The sequence below is a fragment of the Talpa europaea genome (genome assembly GCF_964194135.1).
Source record: "Talpa europaea genome assembly, chromosome: 12".
Classification (NCBI taxonomy): domain Eukaryota; kingdom Metazoa; phylum Chordata; class Mammalia; order Eulipotyphla; family Talpidae; genus Talpa; species Talpa europaea.
In genome coordinates this window covers 6,452,005-6,473,519 of record NC_140079.1, presented here as the reverse complement: position 1 = coordinate 6,473,519, position 21,515 = coordinate 6,452,005, and the positions used below count along the sequence as shown (strand labels likewise).

Sequence of the window (21,515 nt, the reverse complement as noted above, 5' to 3'; positions counted from 1 at the left end):
GAGCCTGGCCTGGGCCTTGGCCAGCCTCTCCCAAAAGACCATGGCTGCTCTGGTGCCTCCTATTCTGTGTGGCCTGCCAGGCCCCAGAGTAGCTCAGAGGCTAGGTTTCCTCATCTCTGAAATGGAAAGGACCTCGAGCCAGAGATCTCACGAGATCTCAGGGTGGAGAAGCTGAACTTTGCAAAATCGCTGTCTCTGACCAGTGAAAAATGGTGATTGTTACTTAGTCAGTGCTTGATCCGTGTTAGCGGCCTGACTTTTGTTGTGGCCACAGTAGCCGTCAGCACCACGAAGGAAGACAGCAGGCTCCGTGTCTGATGGTACAAGATTCATCCTTGAGAAACCTACTACTGTGCTTAACACCTTCCAGGGCGTCTTGTTCACTTTGGTGTAAAGTGCATCTCCTCCCGACCCCTGGCTGGGTTGTGTGGGCCCTGCTGATCTTGCACCCCCCACCCCAGACCCTGGGCCTCCTGTTTCCTTGTGCACTCTTCACCCTTGGTGGGGCTGGGCTGTTTCACTGCTGGTCAGGCCCCCACCCCATTTTCTCCTTCCAGGACTGTACGTGAGCACTTGTGGTTAACGTGACCCCAGCTAGACTGGTTAACTTGTGGGTGGAGACAGGTGGAACTTGTTTCTGGTTGATTTCGGAATACCTGCGGGGCCACCTCAGCGGCACCAGCCTGAGTTGGTGCTAATCGTTACTCAGTGGGCGGGGTGAAGTACCTGGTGGTTCAGGGGGCACCATGAAGCTGGGTGTGCCTGAAGGGTTTTCAGGTCAACTGTTGCTGCAAATCTTGTCACCATAAAACTCAACTTTCCAAAACTACAACAGTCATTTTATTGTTCTCTTTCCTGGTTCTGAGGGTTGAAGGGCTCTGCTAGGCAATTTTCACTTTCCGTGGGGTGGATTGGTGGCTGCAGCGGGGTGCAGCCTAGAGAGCTCCACAGCTGGACACATCATGCTCCTCTCCTCGTGGCCGTCGATGCCGGCTATGGCCGGGCACCGTCACATGCTTCTGCGTAGCTTGTGCTTCCTCACAGCATGGCAGCTGGGTTCTGGGCAGGGTTGTTCCAAGATGCCTGGGGAAGCTACTGTGTGCAACTAGCCCTGGAGGTCTCGTGGAGCCCCTCCCACCAGCCACAGGGCCAGCCAGATTCCTGGGCAGGCAGGTGTCTCAGCGGCACGCTGAGCAAGACTGGGGCGGGTGGGCTGCACGAGCACAGCGTCCTGGGGTATGGGATCTGCTCAGTGGCATTTGGGCGTAAGCCTGAGGGTGGTGCGGGGGAAGAGGTGCTGCCCGGGGCGAAGGCTGTTCTGCCTCGCCTTCCCATCATTGTGCTGTGAGCTTGCTGCCCCTCCGCTCTGCCCAGCCTGTGCCTTTGGGACCAAGTCTCTTGAGCTGTGTTCCTGCTCTTCCAGCTTTCCCGTCTGCCCAGGACACTCGTAACCAGCTCCCCGTCCTTCTTCTTCCACATAGGCCAGACGAGGGCTTTGCCTCTGATGGAGACATCAGAGTGCTCTGAACAAGGGCCGCAGACCCTGGGGATGCCACTGTGTGGACTGGACTTGGCCTGGTAGTGGTATTGGGGCAGGGACAGGGAAGAATGTCCACGCGGGCTGCATTTCTTGGTAAGTTTCGAGTCACCGGGAAATGAACTTGGGAATCTGAGGCCCCATGGGGAGCAGGCTGCCGGCACCCCCTGGGAGATGCTGCCTTCCTCTTGCTGTTGCTCTTTCTACCATTCCCGGTGGTTTCTTTCTGAGCTCCATGTTGAATGGCAAGTCAGATAAGGACCAAGTCCTCCTCAGCCCGGGCAGGGCCTCAGGCTGCCGTGCCTGTGCCTGCGATGCCGTGGGCCCCGCTCTGAGCAGAGTGCTTGCCTTTGCTCTGGAGAAGGAGCCTCCAACTCTGGCCTCACTGGTGGCCTCCCAGTCAGTGGTTGGTCCACGGTTGGCAAGAGATGGGGAGCCAGCCCCGCCTGAGGCGGGAGGGGAATTGGGAGATGCTGGGAGGGGCTGGGGAGCGCGGGCTGGTTTCTGAGGACCTGTGGGATGTGGCTGTGCTGCCGTGCCCTCCTCCCTGCTCTTGGTGCTTCTTGCCAGTCCCGGCCCAGGCGCTGGCTCCTTGTCCCCATCTGCAGCTGCCTTTTGCCACGTGGGGCTCAGCTTCCTAAAGCTGCTTGGTGGCTCTCCCCACTTAGAACACGGGCGCGCCGGCAGAGGCTGCTCGAGCTACGTTCCTGCCAGGGACTGGGCCCCCCAGGCTCGTGCTCCTCCTCTTGCGCTCGGCCTTGCCTGCCGCCGCCCGCCTTGTCCAGCGCCTGAGTACCTTTGCCTCTGGCTCTTGCTTTTCTGCGCGCTCCTGTGCGTTCACTTGTGCTCGTGGGTGGTGTGAGGGCCGTCAGGGGCTTTGAGGTTCGGAGCCCGAGTTTCATGTGCCGTGTGAGCGGGGAAGTGGCTTGGCCTCTGTCACGTCCGATCCCCTGTTTCGCGTGTGAAGACCATGACGACGTCTCTTGACCAGTGAGTACATCAGCGGGGAACTTCTTGGGAGACTTTTTCTCTGAATTTTTGAACTATTTCATTAAGCACGCCAGTCTTTTCGATTTTTACTTTGCAAAAGCTTTACTGAGGTAAAATTCATGTCCCATAAAGTTCGCTGACTTAAAGCGAACTGTCTTCTGCCTAAGTCACAAGGCCCAGGCTGGAGAAGTCAAGAGGATGGACACCCCAGCACGTGTCACCCTGGCGTAGGGAGTGAGCTGAAGGCAACTGAGACGCGCTCTCTTGCCCCCACCGCCGGTGAGCAGGACCGACGCCTGCTGGCGGCGTGCTGCTCCCCGTCTCACCCCAGCCAGGGCGGAGAAGCCACCGACTCACTGAGGCTCACAGAGTCTAGAGCACCAGGGACTGAACGGGGCTTTCTTCTTTCATTGAGCAGTGCCCTGCCCCCGGGGATAGTGAATGTGCAGTTCAGTATTCACAGGCTGGACAGCGCCGTCAGCTAACTTCAGAACATCTCCAGCTCCCTGAGAGAAGCCTGGCACCCCTTGGTCATGACTCCCCCCACACCCCCTCCTCTGCCACCACGACCCACTTCCTGTCTGCGGCCGGGCCTGCCCTGGACACTTCTCATCGGTGGACTCATTCCGTGTGGCCTCCTGTGTCTGGCTTCTCTCCCTGAGCGTCATGTCTTCCAGATCCTTCCATGTGTTCGTGGTAGAGCGGCGCTCCTTTTTCACCGCTGAGTGATGTTCCATTGTTTCATTTGATTTTCTTTTCATCAGCTGGTGGACATGAGGCTTTTCCCACCTTTGGCTGCTGTGAATCATCCTGTTGTGAGCACGGGACTTTTGCTGTGGGTGTTTTTCTCTTGGCAGTTGTAGGGGAGGAAAGTCACTTTTTTTCTCTCCTCTTGACTCCTCCAGCCTGGGCCCTGTGCTTAGACAAAGGACAGCTAGTAGCAGAGTGAGGCTGGCTAGGACGCAGGCTTCCCTGGCATCCTGAATGGACACTCATTCTAGGGAAGTGACAGGGCCACGTGGAGGGGTCAGTGCCTGGGGGCCTGGGAAGAAAGCCCCGTTTAGTCCCTGGTGCTCTAGACTCTGTAGCCTCAGTGAGTCGGTGGCTTCTCCATCCTGGCTGGGGTGAGCCGGGGAGCAGCACGCCGCCAGCCAGGCGTAGGTCCTGTTCACCAGCGGTGGGGGCACGAGAGCATCTCTGTTGTCTTCATCTCACTCCCTGCACCAGGGTGGCACGTGCTGGGGTGTCTTGCTCTCTTCGCCTCCACTGTGGACCTGGGATTGGGGGTGCTGGGTGCAGTGTTAACCCTGTAACTTTGGAAGGAGCGGCTGGACTGTTCCCCCCCAAGGGCCGTGTTCCCACAGACGCGCGTCACCAACTGTCTCGCTGCCGGGGCTGCTGGCTGGCAGGCGGCTCTTTCCCCTGACGCGGAGCAGTTTGTGTGTGTGTCTCTGTGGAGGAGTGTCTGTTTTCAGGAGGAAATCTTGAAATTGGGCAGTTTGTGTTTTTATTATTGAGTTCTTCATGCTCAGCACAGGTTCCTGTACAGCTGTGTGACCTGCAGATCATCCCTCCGTTCTGGGGTTGTCTTTTCTCTTCCTGGCGGTGTTCTCTGAAGCACAAAGGATTTTTTTATCTTGACGAAGTTCTGTTTGTCTCTTTTTTTTCTTTTGTTGCTTATACTTTCGGTGTCTTGTCTAAGAAACCGTTGCCTGAGCCAAGGTAACAAAGATTTACCTCCTGTTTTTTTTTTTTCCCTAAGAGTTTTTGCTCTTATATTTAAGGTCTTTGATCCATTTAAAATTAATTTTTGTATATGGTGTGAGAAATGTTGAACTGCATCCTTCTGCGTGTGGCAGCTGGTGGTCCCAGTGCTGTTTGTTGGAAAGACTGTTCATTACACTTGGAGTTGTTGAAACAGGCCGTGAAGGTGTGGGTCTGGTCCGTGTCCTCAGATTCTGCTCCTTTGGTCTAAATGTGTATGTAGCCTGACGACAGTGCCACATTGTTTTGGTAGGTTTATGCAATTATGAAATCATGAGGTGTTCTATTCAAGAGTAGTTTTTTCCCCCAAAAAATTTGTTTAATTTATTTATGCACACCAGAACTGTGGTATAGGCCAGAGGTGTGGGGGGTGATAGGATTCACCAGAGACAGAGTGGGGAGCAGTACAGGTGGAGTCACTGAAACACACTGTTGAGGGGAGCAGCGGGGAGAGGTCTGCTGCGCCATGTGGGTAACACTCTGGCTGGGGATCAAACTCATGCTGCAGTGGCTGCTGACAACTACATAGTGCTGAGATTTAACCTCTTGCGCCACCAGGGAGGCCCTTCAAGAGTGTTTTGGCGCTTCTGGATTTCTTGAGGTTTCATGATTTTTGGAATCTGTCAGTTTCTACAAAGAAGCCAGCTGAGATCCTGATAATGGGTTGTGTTGATTCGGCACATCAGTCGGGGTAGGGAGGTATTGACACCTGACTATTTGGGCTTTTGAGCTGTGAGTATAGAATGTCTTTCTGTTTATTTAGATTTTTTGTAGATTCTTTCAACATGGCTTGTACTTTTCATAGTATGAGATTTGAACTCATTAAGTTTATTCCTTAGTATTTTGTTTTGATGCGATTATAAATGGAATTGTTTTCTCCATTTCCTTTTTGGATCCTTCATTGCTAAAATGTAGGAATAAAATTGATTTTTCATATATTGTTCTGATAGCCTGTATTCTTGCTGAATTCATTTATTACTACAAATAGATTTTTAGTGGATTCTCCAGTATCTTCTATGCCCAAGATCATGTCATTCATGCTCCCCTCTAGCTGGCATTTGCTGAGTAGAAATGGGAAGCAGGTCTCCTCGCTGCACTTGGTGCTGGCGCAGGACTCAGAGCAGCATGGTCAGCGTTCTTGTCTGTCCCTAGTTGAGTGGTTTTTCCTGAAATGGCGTTGGATTTTGTTAACTACATCTCCTCTATTGAGGTGACTGTGTGGGTTTGTTCTGTATTACGTTGATTGACTTTCAGATGTCAAGCCAATTTTGCATCTCTGTGATAAATCCTTCTTGGTGATGGTTTAAGATCTTTCTTATATAGGGGCCTCCCTGGTGGTGCAGCAGGTTGAATGCCGAGCTGTGAAGCTGTCCGCAGCCTCTGCAGCATGGATTCGAGTCCCGGCTGGCCAGGGAGATATCCACATGGCGCGGCAGACCTCTCCTGTCTCCCTTTCAGCAGTGTTTTCGGTCGTTCTGCCTGTTCTGTTCCCCGGTCTGTCTCTGTCTCGCCCTCTGGCGCCTCTGGCCTGTACTCCAATTCTTGTATAAATAAATAAATAAATATATATATATTTTTTAAAAGATCTTTCTCATATGTCCACCTTTGGGCGTCTGAGTTATGCTGCAGTGGACACACGTATATACACTTCAGGAGGGACGGGAGTTAGGCTGCAGTGGACACACGTATATAGACATATGTCTTCATTTCTCTTGGGCACATACCTGGAGTAGAATCGTTGGTTACTTGGTAACTCTGTATCTGCTTTTGGAGGAATCCCCACATTTCTCCAAAGCAGCCGATTACCTTGAAGACTGAGTGCCTGGAGGCCGGGCCCCTGCTGAGTTTTGGACTCAGTGGTAGCGGATGCGGTCTGGGTGTGCGTGGCGGGGCTGTGTGCAGGCTGTGCCGGGCTCAGCCACTCTGGGTGCTGTTTCCCCATTTGGAGATGAGGACACCGAAGCTCTAGAGCTGCTGTGTAAGCCAGAGTCTGCACCCTCCACGTGTGAACCTCAAACCCTTGGGGATGCTAAGCAGGTGCTCATTCCCAGTGGCCATGTGCCTGGCTCTGTTCTGAGTTCTCCCTCTCCAACACACAGTACCTCACAATCACCAGGGAGCACAATCACCTGGGAGCTGGCTGTGACCCATGCTTGCTGGTCCGATACGGTACTGTGATGTCTGTGCTGTGGTGGGTTCTGGGCCCCCCCAAGTTAGCCCCCCTCTCTTCTTTTGCAGGCCTCCTCGCTGGAGAGGCAGAGCCCTGGGGTGGCCTCCTGCCTCACTCGTAGCCTGTGCCCTGGAGAGCCCGGCTTGCAGACGACAGCAGGTACCTCCTTCCCTTCTGCCCAGGCTGTGGGGCCTTTGCCGTTGTGAGACTGGCTGTTCCTGCTAGTCTAGGGGCGGTGCTGCACTGTCTCCCTGTTCTGTGGTGGGATACAGGGCAGCCCTGCCGAGGACCGGGGTGCCTCCTCCCGGTGGTCCTACCTGGCCCTCCTGGCTCTCACTTCGTGGCTGGGTGGCTTCCCGAAGGAGAATGGATGAAGTAGGGGTGAGTGTGGCATGGGCACCCTGGAGCCCTGGGCCATACCTCCTTCTGCCATACCTAGGTCAGCGTTGGCTTCCTCTGCGCCTTGGTGTGGCTGATTGAGCTCTATTCCTTTTTTGTTTGTTTCTTTTAAAACTCAACTTTTTGGATCTCATCATGGAGAGGTAGCGGTGAACACACCCTAGTTCATTTGGGAAAACCCCAAATCTGCTAACGTGCACCACCCATGGGGGCCTGTGCCTGGCCCTGCTGAGGGAGATGGGATGGGCACTTGCTGCCCTACATGCTGCCCTGCAGTGCTCCCTCCCCCTAGCGACTGTGGAGGTGGGTATAAGCATCACCTCGGCTCTTCTGGAGCCCAGGGCCTCACACTCGCCGCCCAGGTGCCGGAGGCCAGGCATCGCCCTTCTGTTCTTTGCGCCTGTTAACCAGCGCTACCTCTTCCTTGTCCACCTGCTCCCCTGGAACATCACCAGTGCCTGTGGTCAGGGGGCCACGGAGCCTCCCCAGGAGAGCACAGCTCCAAGTACCGGCTTGTGCCAGGTGTGCCCTCCCACTAGGATGCATTCCGTGGGGAGTCCCGTGGTGGGCTGACCGCACACGGTATGCACACAGCCTCTCACAGCTGCACACACACATGCACACGCAGCCTCCCTTTTGCACGCACACAGGGCATGAGCTGGGGTTTGGCCCTTTGACCACCCTGTTGCTCCTCTCTGCCCCAGCCTCCTCAGCCTCAGACACAAGGATTGGGGCCGGGGTATTGGTGTGCTCAGACTGGCCCCCTCCACAGTGGTGTCCATGGGGTCTGCAGGCCACCAGTTCAACCTCGCAGAGATCCTGTCGCAGAACTACGGCATCCGGGAGGAGTGTGAGGAGGCTGCCAGTGGCCTGGAGAAGCCCGAGGAGGAGCTGGAGAAGCATTTCATCACCCAGGTACCGGGTGCCGCAGGTGGGCTTGCCGGGCTGGCCGGGCGGGTGTCGGCCTCCGCGCGGCTGCCTCAGTGCCTGAGCCGCGCAGACGCCGGTGACAGCGCTGGTGTGACACGAGCTAAGGCTGTGGGGACGGCCCGCCTGGTCCGGCCTTCGTGGGACAGCGGGGCTCTGGATGGCGAGCCCGCTGCTGTCAGGCCTGTGGGCCTCAGAACCCGCTTTCATGCTCTTGAAAGTCGAGGCTCTCAGGAGCTTTGTCCACCAGCGGTCTCATGGCTGGAAGAGATGACGTTTCTCTGAAAACTAAACAATAACTTTCCCCAAGCAAAAAAAACAGGGAGAAGAGGGTGGCATTTTTCTAAATCTCCAAATAAAGTAGCCGTTACGAGATTCCAGCCGCTGTCTTTTGAGGCCGACGTTGGTCAGTTACGATGCGGTCTTTTGGTTGAAGTGGAGATCTGGCCCTGTGCAGTGCTTGGAACAGGGAGGCGTGGTGACGACCCTCTCAGACAGTGGTGGGCATCTGGAACGCGGCACAACCATTCCCTGCTGGTTTGGGAGGGTGCTTGCAGAGAGGATCCTGCACCGTGTCCAGAGAACTCTCTGTGCTTGGTTATGTGACAGCCCGTTGGCCGTGAGCTGGGAGTGGGTCTTCATCCCTGTGTGCTCTTGTTTTCAAAACATTGGCTCCCTGACATGTTGATCTCCAAGTGCCGATAGAGTTCACAGCATAACATGTCAGCAGCACACAATTGTGAAAACCATGAAGTGGGGGCTTAAACGGTAGAGGTTTAGTTTCTCACAGGTCGGAGGCCAGAAGTCCAAGGCCACGGCCTGGTGGGTGTTTCTGGTGAGAAGCAGGTATTGACCCTCATGCCGTGTCCCCTGGCTCAGCCGCTGCTGGTTCTGTTCCTGGTGCAGACGGGCCATCGTTGCTCAGTAATGAAGGGGTCTGGAGAACTGGGGTCCTTCTTCACTGTATTCACCCCCCAACAAACCTATAAGTAGAAGCTGCTGATTTCCCCCATTGGGTCCTGTGAGAATAAAGAGGAACTTGGCCTGGGGGGGGGGCCCTCAGAAGGGGGACTGGGGAATAGGCTGGGTGGTTTCCCACTTGACTTGAGGTCCCCACAGTGAGGGCCCGCTAAGGTGGAAGGTGGAGGGAGTCAGTTGCCCACACATTGAGTGGATGAGGGAGTGAGTGTCCAGGAACTAGAAGCCGACAGCAGCGCACAGGGTCAGTGGAGTGAGAGCGAACGGCACTGGCCTCAGGAGCGCGGTGTGCGGTGGGCTGAGTCGCTGCGTTGAGGGCAGTAGTGGCGAGGAGGGGAGAGAGAATTTTTGCCTTTCTCCCAGTAAGTAAGTGTCTTGTGTCTGTTTCTTGTCATGTTGCATCAGCCCAGGGTCATGGTGCCCTGGAACTCCCTGTCCTGTTGTGCTTGTGGCTACTTGCTGTCGCCCCACTGGCGGGCTGTGACTCCATTGCATGGTGGGGCCTCCGTCTCATTACTTAGTGTGCTGAGGACGTTTTAAATCAGAAATGGATGTTGGCGTTCACTGGATTCCTTTCTCACCGTTGTCATGAAGCACGTATCTGATGTGTTGATCCATGAGTTGTGACAGTGGATGTCCAGGTGTTGAGCCATGCTTGCTTCCCTGGAATTAAATCTATGCTTGGCTGGTCTGGTCCTCTCCTGGGGTTGGGGGAGTCCTTGTGAGGGATTAGGCCAGGGTCTGGCCCTGATTGTGGTGGCTGATGGGGCCCAGGCAGGGCAGGGGGCGGAATCCCCAGAGCAGACCTTCCTGACAGAGCCCTGTTCCCTCAGAACAGTGACATGCCCCTCGACGAGCTGCTTGCCCTCTACGGCTACGAGGCGTCAGACCCCATCTCGGACCGGGAAAGTGAGGGCAGCGAGGCTGCAGTGCACCTCCCGGACATGACCCTGGACAAGGTAAGTGGTCATGGCGGAGGCAGGGGATGGAGGCCTGGGACAGAAATACCCTGACCATGGGCCAAAGGAGGGGCAGAGCAGAGGCTGGCCTGGGGAAATGTAGCTGGGTGGGAGCAAACCATTGGGCATGCTCCCTGGCCAGGTTCTCAGGTCCTGGCCTCCGGGTGCTGACCTCTGGGTGCTGACCAGGTCACGGGGTGACTGTCAGGAGGGAGGGCCTTGTCACCGAACTGAATGCACAGTGCAGGATCAGCGATGGGGCTGTGAAGGCAGTCTCAGTGTCCCCTCCCAGACCTCAGGGTGTGGTTTCAGGGGCTGGCCCAGTCTCTGCAGGGTCCCTGACTGGCCCGCACCTGCACCTGGTCTCTGCATCTGCAGAGAGGGAGGAACAACGCACTGGACCCTTTGGGTGCTGCCGGAAGGAGGCTCCCCCAGACTGGAGCAGTCATCGTTCGAATTACTAGTGAGACAGATTGTTAAACTGCAAAAATGTTCTTTACTCTCTTTGTTACAAGGAACAAATAGCGAAGGATTTGCTTTCGGGGGAAGAAGAAGAGACACAGTCTTCAGCCGATGACCTCACCCCGTCCGTGACCTCCCATGAGGCCTCTGACCTTTTCCCCAACCAGAGTGGATGTAGGTGTCCTGCCCCTTCCTCTCGTGCTGGCTGAGCCAGCTCTGGTGTGTGGGTGCGGACTTTGGGCTGCTGGGACTGTCCTATGCGGCAGGCCGTGCCCTGATGTGTGAGGAATCCAGGACTTGTGGCTTAGCGACCGCAGCTCTTGGAGGGTCTTCCTGGTCTCACCCACCGTCTGGGCAAGACCTGGGTCACCCTGCTTCTCAGGAGGGGCACAGCACGGGGGTCAGGTGATGGGGAGGGGGGTGGAGGCTGCAGGCAGTGGAGGCCCCGGGGTCCCTTCCTGCGGAAGACGCTGTGAGGAGGCCGCCACAGGGAGCCAACACATCCCCCCAGTAAAAACTCAGCTCCCAGGCTAGGACTGGGGAGACAGGAGCCCCAGAAAGACTTAGGCTGAGAACGGACACAGGAGCACCCGGTGTCTGCGCACGAATCCTCTCATCTCCTCGCGCAGTGCCCTGGGTATGCCTCACCTGCCCTCCTTTCCCCAAAGCCTGCTTCCTGGTGGATGGAGCCAAAAAACCCAGCTCCTCTGCCTCGTCCGACACGGAGGAGGACCCCTTGCCTGCCAACAAATGTAAGAAGGTGGGTGTCTTCACCCCGCTGGGTCCTCACCTCGGCCTCGGCCTCCTCTTGGGGCTGGGCTGAGCCTGCCGCGCGCCAGGTGTGATCTGGGCTGGACTCGGCCGCAGTGTCGGCACCTTGAAGTCCTGTTCTCGGAGCTGCTGGGCTGGGTGTGGGGAGCCTGGGTCCTCGGCCCCTGCCCCATCCCACGTGGCTGGCTGCCCTGGACAGATGGATGGGGTGACAGTCGTGCTGCTCCCCCCATCTCCCCATCCTGTCCCATCCTCTGCCTCCTGCCCTTTGACTGCAGGGCTTGGCTTCTCGGGGCAATTTGCACATGCTAAGCTGTGTCCAGTGGTCTGCCCTGACTCCAGACTTTTGCTTTTGCAGGAGATCATGGTGGGGCCTCAGTTCCAAGCTGACCTCAGTAACCTGCACTTGAACCGCCATTGTGAGAAGAGTAAGTGGCCTGGTGATGGGGCGGGTAGAGCTGGCTACATATGCAGCCAGGGCAGCTCCAGGTCCTCGGAGGGACAGTGAGGGCCCAGTTCGGGCCAGGTGACTGTCCTGCACTGCCCCGAGCAGGGGTGCTGAGCTTGCAGGGTGCTCAGGGCCAAGGCTGGGGTGGGAGGATGTGGAGAGACTTGCCCTCGCTGCCTCTGGGCCCCTCTATGTCCTTGCCCGCAGCTCGTGCTCTGTGGTCTTGCCACCCTGCACAGCCTGCACCCTTTTGCTTCCTTTGGCTCCCCCACCCTTATGCTCCCCCCTCTTCATCAGCACCCATTGACCAGGAAGAACTGGCCAGCAGGTCACACCTTGCCCCGGTCCTGTCTCAGCACACACCATCTTGAGTTGATGTCTATTGATGCCATAGAATGTCAACCAGGCCTCTCTCGCCTTTGAGATAGGGATTGTCACCTCCACTTGCAGACAAGGAGTTGGGGCTGGCCCTCCTGGCACAGGAATCTTGCCTAGATGATTCGGCAGCCAGGTTGGGGTGGGAGGGGACAAGGGAGACGGACCCTCAGTAAAGAGATGAACACGTCTCGGAGCCAGGGGGACTTGGGCTTGGGGGATGTTTGCTGCGTCGTAAACACTGTTTTGGTGAAAGATGGCTGACGGGAAGGTGCAGCTAAGCTGGGTCATAGGAGCTGGTGGAATTGGGTCTCTGAGTCTGACAACACCAAGGACATTCCTCAGAAACCTCGGCCCCACCTTCACAGGGCTCCAGGGCTGTGCAAACTCAGTCTGGGACCCTGCCTTGGGATCTGTCATCCGTCCTTTGCCTGCCCTGCAGGGAGCAGACGCTTGGGACGCAGAGGGAGAGCCCTCCCGCATCTGTGCTGCGGCTCGCTGTCCCCCATTGGCCATTCCTGCTGCCGGGGTGTCACCGTGATTTGCAGTGTGGGTGTCTTTCGTGGCCAGCCCTCTGTTCTGGACCCACTGTTGGTTTGTGATGCCTGCTCAAGGCTATCCCCACCCTGGGGCTGTCTGTCTTGTCGATTCGAGCCCTTCTGTGACGGGGTCTCCTGGTGCCTTCAGCGTGCATTTCTCTGATGAGGAACTGGCACTATTTCTTCGGCGAAGGGCCCGCTCATGGCCGTTCCCACCTACAGTGGGTTCTTTTTCCAGTTCTGGGAGGTTCTGTCTTGGTTTGAGGCCTCAGTTAGCCGCAGCAGAGGTATTTATTCCACTTGTGGTCTTTCATTTCAGTGGAGTCCAACCTGTGATTTCTGCTTTACTGCAACATGTGCGCTCACACACACAGCAGCCCGGCGGCCTCCCTGGCGCGGGACATGGCTGCATTTCCCCGTTCCTGCAGCGGAGAGTATCCCGTGTGGCCGCAGCGCACCTTGCCGCGGGCTCCTCTGACAGGCACGCGGGCGTCTCCCCTGCTGGGTGCTGGAGACGGCGCTGTAGGCAGCGCGGTAAAGTGCGAAGGTTTTGGTGTCTGGTCCGGGACTTGTTATTGGGGAGGTTTTTTATTGCCTCTTCAATTTCTATGCTTGTGAAGGTTTCTCAGCTCTTCTGTTTCTTTCTGGTTTAGTTTTAGTAAACTGCCCCTCGGGGGGCTTGTCCAGGGTGATCTCATTCTGCGGCGCAGCGCTGCTTTGTGGTGAGGCCCGGATCCTTCCCGCCTCTGCTCTCTGTGGCCAGTTCTCCTCTCCGTGTCTGATTCTGTTTATTAGTGTTTTCTCTTCCTTTTTCTTTGTTAGCCTAGAGCTTTGTCTGTTTTGCTTATCTTCTTGAAGAATCAACTGTTAGTTTCATTGATCTTTTATACGGTCTTTTTCAAATCTCTTGTTCATTGTGCTTTTGTTATTCCTCCTGTGAACTTTGAGTTTTGCTTGTTCCTCTTTTTCAGTTTGCATTAGGTGTAGTAAAAATTTGTTTACTTTGGATTTTTTGCTTCTTCATGGGGGCCTGTACTGGGAGTATCTCCCCTCTCAGACTGCTTTGCGGCATCCTGTGGAATATGGTAGCTTGTGTTGTCATTTTCCTTCATCTCGGAGTATTTTTTTATTTCTGCTTTAATTTTCTCTTCTATCCAGTAGCTGTTATGTAACATATTGTTAGGGCTCTGTTTATGTGGAGCTTTTCCCTATTTTGTTTTCTTACAGTTGGTCTAATGTTAAAGCATTATTAGTTTTATTGACAGTAGACGTGTGTGTCCCAAAAGGCAAGACTTTGTCTCTTTCTCATAGCTGAGTAGTAGCCCACCGTGTGTTCATTCCCGGCTCGCTCTTCTGTCTCTGGGCCCTCAGCTTGCTTCCACAGCTTGGCTGGTGTGAACGGTGCTGCAGTGAACATAGGAGGGCAGGTTTCCTTTTGAATTGGTGTTTGTGGGTAGATTCCTGGGAGTGGAATTGTTGGGCCATATGGCAGATCCGTCTGTGGCCTCCCGAGGACCCTCCACACAGCTGCCCATCGGGCTGGGCCCGGCTGCCTTCCCGCCCACCACACACGGTGCTCCTTTCTCCACGCCCTCGCCGGCGCTTGTTGCTTCTGGCCTTTTTGACCTGGGCCGTTCTCACGGGTGTGAGCTGGTGTCGCGTTGTGCCTTTGATTGCTTTTCCCTGATCACGGGAGTGGACATTTTTCATGTGCCCGATGACCACCTGTGTGTCTTTGGGGAACTGCCCATTTTTTGATTGGCTTGTTTATTTTCGTTTTGTTGAGTTTTGAGCTCTTTGCAGATCTGCGATAGCAGCCCTGGCAGATGTGTGCGCAGTCAGCAGGGCGTCGCTCCGTGGTGGTTGCTGTTTCGGCCCCGTTCTGCGCCCCTCCCCTGTGGCGCATACGTAGCTTCCACTGTTTAGGATATAGTAGGATATAGTGGTATCTCCAAGCTTCCTTTTGATTTTTCTTTGAATTTTCTCCTTGCTCTCATGAACCACGTCTTCTGTGAGGTGCAGGGGCTGTTCGCGCCGTCGGCGGGCTGGTCAGCTCACTCGCAGGCCCTTCCCGCGGGGCGTGGGATGTGACTTGCCCGCAGGTTCAGCTCTATGCTGAAGTTTTCCATCCAGTCTGTCCCGCCTGGCCTTCGCTAACATATCACTTAGTTACTTTGGATTCATGAAATCAAGAAAGAAAATTTTAAAAAAAGCCAAAATGAAGCTTGAAGATGACGTCGTAGCCTGGGACACTGTTGCATCCTGAACCGTCATCGGGGATCTTCCGAGGCGCGCATGCACGATCTCAGCGGGGCACCCAGGCGCGCGTGCAGGGCCCCCTGACAGCCTGCGGGGAGGGGGGGCACCTGTTGGTGCTGTGGGCATGTCGGGCGGGGCGCGTCCTTGTGCTGCGTTGTGACCCCAGCCCTCCTTCCACACAGTCTATGAGAACGAAGACCAGCTGCTCTGGGACCCCAACATGCTCCCCGAGCGGGAGGTGGAGGAGTTCCTGTACCGGGCGGTGAAGCGGAGGTGGCACGAGACGGCTGGGCAGCTCCCGGAGGGGGAGATGGTGAAAGACAGCGAGCAGGTGGGGCTGCCTCGCTGGGGTAGAGGGGTGGGGGCAGCCCTCGGGGCAAGGGATCAGCAGGCCCGAGTGGGGGTGCAGGGAATGGTCCCAGAGTGAGTGGAGTCACACCCTGGCGGTGTAAACCTGCCTCATGTCTCCCAGCCGCGGTGGCTTGAACCCCTCTGAGGTTCCTTCCCTGGGGGTGGTCTGAACATGGCCTGCCCCAGCATCCCTGCCCTGGCGGTGGGGTGCCTGCCCCTGCTGTGTGGGGTGCGGGGGCATCGGGAGTGGGGCAGCAGTGGCAGTGGTCTCTGCACCCCTAGGCGCTGTATGAGCTGGTGAAATGCAACTTCAATGTGGAGGAGGCTCTGCGGAGGCTTCGCTTCAACGTGAAGGTGATCCGAGGTGAGTAGCCAGATGACCCCCCGCTCCGTAGCTCTTCCTGGGTGCCACTGACACCCCCTCTCCCCCCAGATGGTTTCTGTGCCTGGAGCGAGGAGGAGTGCAGGAACTTCGAGCACGGCATCCGGGTGCACGGGAAGAACTTCCACCTGATCCAGGCCAACAAGGTGAGGCCGGCTGCGCTTCTCCACTGCCGCGCTGGGGCCGTTGGGGCCGGGAGGGGCTCAGAGCTGGCACTGGCCACCCAACGCGAGAGGTTGGGCCTCACTGCCCCAGGCTCCTGGCAGGGTGCACGGGCGGGGCTGACGTCTGGTTCCTACCTTGGTGCTGTGTGCCCCTGGCTGTTGACTGTGGGTGCCTCTGCCTCCTTTGCTGGGCTCTTGTCAGCCCCTGAAAGAAGGTGCCAGTTTGGGAAAGAATTTTCCTAAAGGTGAATTTTAGTAGTCGTGCCTGCCTTCCCGCTGGCATAGGCCCCCTGCCGTTTCTCAGGACCTGGCTTGTGGGGTCAGTGCCCGCTGCTGATCCGTAGCGCTGACCCCTTCTGGGCCTTCTGTGGGGACCAGGAGCTTGTTTTCAAACCACGGTCACGGGTCTTTTGCCCCCCGTGATGCACGCTCAGGAGGGGCAGGTGCTGCTGCTTTGTCGGGCATGGTGGGGGCACCTGGGGAGGCAGAGGGAGGGGCTGACGAGTGGGCGTGGGGCCCAGGCCGAGATGGTGCTGCTGTTCTCAGGTCCGCACTCGCTCCGTGGGGGAGTGTGTGGAGTACTACTACCTGTGGAAGAAGTCAGAGCGCTATGACTACTTCTCCCAGCAGACTCGGTTGGGCCGACGAAAGTATGGCCTGTCGGGAACCACGTGCGTGAGCTCCCCGTGGGAACTCGGGGTGGGGGGAGCGGTGGTCCTGGGTCCCCTCCAGAGTGTCATGTGCTGCCTCTGGCGGGAGTGGGGGTACCAGTGGGAGTTTTGGGGCCTGCCGGGACCATGTGAGTGCGGCTACCAATGGGAACTGGGGGTGCAAAAACTTGCATCGTGGGAGTTATGCTCCTGCTTTCCTTCATGGCACCGTCCCCCACAGGGACACAGACCAGGATTTGGACGGTAGTGACCCCGATGGCCCTGGCTGCCCTCGTTCCTCTCTGTCCCTGCCCCCCACTGCCGACGGGCTAGACCCCGACCAGGAACCACTCGCACAGATGCGCACAGGTGAGACTGGGGTGGGCCCCACTGTGGGCACCCCTCCTCACTGGTGGACGCTGGGATTACCCCTTCATCCCCACTAGTTGTCACGCTGTCAAATCACTGAGGCTCGTTGGCTTTCCGTGTGTGGGTCTCACGCCCCGAAATGGGGTCTCCTCTTTGGGCCCCCATGAAGGGGGTGTTCAGCCCCTGCTGCCAAGCAGGAAGATCAGATAGTGTCTGCGCCACTCCAGAGGGCCGCTTGGGAGCAAGACGGCCTGGGCTGGGGCTTCAGTGTCTGAAGGTGACCCGCACTGAGGTCGGGGCCTTTGCTCCCTGGGCCTTTGCTCTCTGGCTCAGGTTACCCCCATGGTTGACCCGGAGGGTGCGGTTCCCGGATGGCCTGTGCGCCTGTGCGCCAGGGCCGTGGCACCCCCGCGCTCGTGCTGTTGGTGCTCAGCGTCACTCTTGAGCTGCTGCGTTCCGACCTCCAAGCGGGAGGCCCAGCCTTCCGGAGCAGTTTCAGCACAGCCGCTTCTCGCGTGTCTGTTTTGCGTATCTGTGTGCGGCGGCGTCCTGAGCTGTGCTGGGCCCCCTGAGCGGCAGGAGTCCTGCGAGGCTTGTAGCCTGGAGGCCAAGTGGAGGGTGTGCGCAGCTAGGGTGGCTCGGTCCCAGGATGGCTGGCGTGGCTGTGGGCCTTTGCCTCAGGCGGCATTCTCCCTCCACAGAGCCACTGAGCGTCGACAGCACGGCGGGCAGTCTTGGTGAGCCGCGGGAGGGCTCGCACGGCCTTCCTTCTTTGGAGCCGGGGCTCTGTCCGTTCCAGCAGCTGGACGCGCCCTCTCCTGTGCCCCTGCCCCAGCGGCCCCCGGCCCTGGCCGAGCCGGCCTTCTACCCCCCAGCCACCTCTGCTCTGGAGCCCGGCACGAGCCCGAGAATGGCCGTGGACTTCACCCTGCCCGGGGCCCTCCCTGAGGAGCTGCCCCTCATCTCTAACCACGTGGACATGAATGGAGAACCTGAGGAGGCCGAGGGCCCCGCGCAGGTGGCCTTGTCGGTCACAGAGTTTGGACTCATCGGCATTGGGGACGTGAATCCCTTCCTGGCCACCCACCCAGCGTGCCCGGCTCCTGGGCTGCACTCGGAGCCCCTGTCACAGTGAGTGTGCCCCTGCCCCTGCTGGTGCCCCCCACCTCACGCTGAGCTGGGGGATCGGGAGGGGTTTGCCTGAGGGCCCAAGGATGGCATGGCCCCACCGAGCAGATTCTGTTTGTTTCTTTAGTTTTATTCTCTACTTTTAATTTGGCTTATTTATTTTTTTGACTAGGTAATACATTCATATGGTTCAAAATCCAAACAGGTACAGACGGGCCAGTGCTAGGCTCCTCCCGCCCTGGTCCCCACCACCAGCCCTCCTGGTCAGGGACGGACTTGGCTGCCTGGGGCCTGTCAGGCAGCGAGTGTGAAGGACAGTCCTCGCGGGGGGGGCGGGCGGGAGCCGTGTTTTCGGCCACGGCACCCGGCCGTGTGGCCTGCGGCATGGCACTGACCCGCTCTCGGTCTCTTTCTTGGTCTCTCCCACTCCCACAGCTGTAACGTGATGACCTGTTGATCCCTGGCTGCAGGTGGGCGTGTGTGGCCTGGACTGGACTTGGGGTCACCACAGGGCCTGCCTCTGTCAGTCTTTCCGACCCTTCCCCTCCTCATGGGCCTTGGGTATGCCTTCTCTGCTTCAGAACACTTCAAAGACTGGGGTGAACGGTGGCCAGGCTGCTGGCCCTCCCCCTCCCCCCTCACAGACTGGCACCCTCAACCCCCGGCACCACTGCCCAGCTCCAGGCTGCCGCCCCCACATGGGACCCGGGACCGCCAGGCACCTGGGTGCAGAGGTCCCAGCTCCATCCAGCCAGCAGAGGCAGGAAAGGCGTCCCTGCCACACGTCAGGGGAACGGGAGACAGGGCAGGATGCCACCCCTTACCAGCAGCCTCGCCGGGGCGCCCTTGGCACTCTGCTTGGCTCCATCTCCCCACGGCTGGCAGGGCTGCAGGTTGCTCCAGCCCAGGGGTCGGTAGAAAGCTGCTACTCGGTGCCAAACCCAGTGGGGCACAGAGCCATATACCTCGATGTCGGCCCAGCCCCGCCCTGACCTCTGCCCGCTCTCTCCACTTCAGGAAAAGCCGCACTTTACACCCCACCTGCTTCCCCCCTTCTCCCCAGGGCCCCTCAGCAGCCTTGGGCATGGGTTCAGGAGACAGGTGACTTACACCCCCCTTGGTTCCACGGCCCTGTTGCCTGCAACACTGAGGGACTGGGCTCCAGCTGCTCCCCTGACCCAAAGGTCGTCTTTCTGTTGAAACTCCCCTTGAGATGGTTTGGGGTCCTGGTCCTTATCCTCCTGGCCTCCCTCCTTTTATTTATGCTTCTGTTTACAAATTGGAGTGGGGTCCTCCAGCGGGGCAGGGCGGTGCTCCCTGCCCCTGGGTGTCACCGAGTCAATGGCCGGAACCCATCTGCAGAGCCGGACTCAACCTTCCCTCTCACCCCACCAAGGACCACACTGTGAAGTGACAACTGCCTTGAACTCCTTGCTGTTTTATTTATTAAACTTGATTTGAAGCCCTTGCCTGCCTCATGTGGATCTGGTGAGGCGGGCGGGAGGAGCCCTGGTCAAGCGCTGCCCACCATCGGGGGCGGGTGCCGTCCAGTCTCGCTGACAGCGCAGCGGGGCCTCTGGGCCCGAGGCACGTGCAGAAAGGCAGGAAGGGCCGAGTCGGGTGGAACCTGCCACATGCCCACCTCACTGCCCTTTCACTTGGACACAAACTCATCAGCCTGAGCTGGGCCAAGGGCCTGCCGTGCCCAGGAGCTCACTGCTTGGTGGGACACGGGCACCGAGGAGCCAGTCCCATGTCCAGGGGGCAGCCCAGTACCCAGCAGGGGCTCACTTTCCTCTTCAACTCTGTTATCTACAGGTTGGAGAAGCGCGCAGCTGGGCTGCCAGCCATGCCCCAACCCCAGAGCGGGCCTCCTGGCTCAGGTGCATCCTGAAAGCGATGCAGAGTAGATTCCAGGTGTGAAAGCGCCAGGCTAGCAGGAGCCTGACCCCAATCCTAACCCTAATTCTAATCTGTGCTGCTGACTGGTTTAGTCCTGACCTTGCACAGGGTTTTGAGGTCGGCAGGGAGGACTCTAGCTCACGTCTGCCCACAGCCTTGCTGCTCCTGTGGCCCATTGGGATTGGTGGGGCGCCTTCCCACCCATGCTCACCCACCACCCCCTGTGATGAGTCCCTCCCAGCAGCCTCCCTGCCCAGCATGTAGTAGGGACATGTGAGCCACAGATTTAGACTCTAGTATGATGTTGCGCTTTCCCTACCCTAGTGAACATGCCTGGCAGGATCACAGAGGTCACAGTGGAAAGTGCAGTGACACCATTGGTGTACTTGTGCCAGGGCTGTGGGCGTGCTGCACAAGTGCCTTGTCCAGTATGCCTCGTGTGAACGAATGAACTACCTACCCCCCGCGCCTGCCCCATGTGCGGGCAGCCCGGGGAAGCCCATGGGTCGAGCCCCAACTTCCCTGGCTACCTGCAAGATCAGCTGTGGAAAGGGTCCCTTATGATCGCACTGGCCCTGGTCAAGCGCTGCCCACCACCGGGGGCGGGTGCCGTCGGGTCTTGCCAGCAGTGCAGCGGGGCCTCTGGGCCCAAGGCACGTGCAGAAAGGCCTGGAGGGCCGGGTGAGGTGGAGCCCGCCATGTGCCCACCTCACCGCCCCTTTTCTTCACTTGGACACACACTCATCAGCCTGAGCTGGGCCGACGGCCTTCCATGCCCAGAAGCTCACTGATCGGTGGTGACACGGGCACCGAGGAGCCTGCCAGACACCAGAGTAACCTTCCCTCCAGTGAATCTGATTGTCTGTCTCTTGGAGGAAGTGGGGAGGGCCCGGTACGGAGGAAGCTGCCAGCAGGATGTGCCCCTCCAAACTCCTTGAGTGCTGTGCTTCTCGGGAAGTGCTTCCGGCACCTGGTACATTGCAAATGGGAAAACCTGGTCTAGAAGTTTCCATCTAGGACCTTGTCATGTCTTGGGAATGGGCTGAGTTATTTTGAGAGAGAGAGTCTGGCAAAGAAAGCCAATATCTTTGCTGCCTTTTTTTTAAAAAGATTTATTTTTAGTTATTTATGCATACAAGAACCGGGGTACAGGCCAGAGGTTCAGGTGTGAAAGGATTCACCAGAGACAGAGTGGGGAGCAGAACAGGCGGGTTTACTGAGAGACAGTGCTGAGGGGAGCGGCGAGTGAGACAGGTCTGCTGTGCCATGTGGGTTGCTCCCTGGCCCGGGATTGAACTCAGATTGATAGCGCTGAGACTTTAACCCTGTGCCACCAGGGAGGCTCTCTGCTGCCTTTTAAAAAAGTTGTTGGGCTCAGGGAACTGGGCTCAGAGATTACACCCCCAGCCCCACTGTCTAGCAAAGAAGTCGGATCAGCTGTGCACTGCCTCCACTTCAACAGTTTCGGTCTTTCTGGGACCCCCACACACCCCCAAGGGCCTCTTCATCCTCCTGGGAAGCAGGGTGGAGGAGCCAGGGCTCAAGTTAGCTGCTTGATCTGGGGCCATGGGGCAGGGGTTGTGCTCTGGCCATGGCTCCCTCCATTTCTAAAGAGGGCCAAGAAGCACCCTGTGTCTCCGGGTTTTGGGGGTGGGGCCGTGGGTGGGACGGTGACTGTGGTTTGGAGGTCAGGGGCTGTGACCCTGGGGCCAGGTGTACTGGGTTCCAGGCCCAGCCCTGCCACTTCCTCTGTGCCGCCTGACTCCTGAGTGCCTTTCCAGGCCCAGGCGGGGCTTTTCAGGGGTGGCGCCACTTCTCAAGGCTTCTCCGAAGGTTCAGCCCAAAGGTGGGTGTCTGAATGGGGCCCAGGGGGCCTCACTTTACACACCTGGGAAAGGTGGCCTTGGCCCTCGGACACCTCCTGGCTCAGTGTCGGGGGGGGGGGGGGGGGGGAACTCAGTGTCCTCGGGGAGAGGACGCCGGCCCGACTC

The 21,515-nt window shown here is 57.9% G+C and overlaps 1 protein-coding gene across 1 annotated transcript; it reads left to right on the top strand.

Annotated features, from left to right (window-relative positions):
- Window positions 1-6,532: 6,532 nt before the first annotated feature.
- Window positions 6,533-18,079, top strand: MIER2 (MIER family member 2; the record flags this gene model as incomplete). The annotated part of the gene is made up of 13 exons (XM_084249391.1): window positions 6,533-6,620; window positions 7,633-7,775; window positions 9,599-9,724; window positions 10,240-10,360; window positions 10,855-10,946; window positions 11,316-11,385; window positions 14,761-14,909; window positions 15,212-15,293; window positions 15,363-15,457; window positions 16,022-16,146; window positions 16,367-16,494; window positions 17,196-17,625; window positions 18,058-18,079. The coding sequence occupies exons 2-13, from the start codon at window positions 7,641-7,643 to the stop codon at window positions 18,077-18,079; spliced, it is 1,575 nt and encodes a 524-aa protein (XP_084105517.1). The 5' UTR covers window positions 6,533-6,620; window positions 7,633-7,640.
- Between the last annotated feature and the right edge of the window lie 3,436 nt (window positions 18,080-21,515).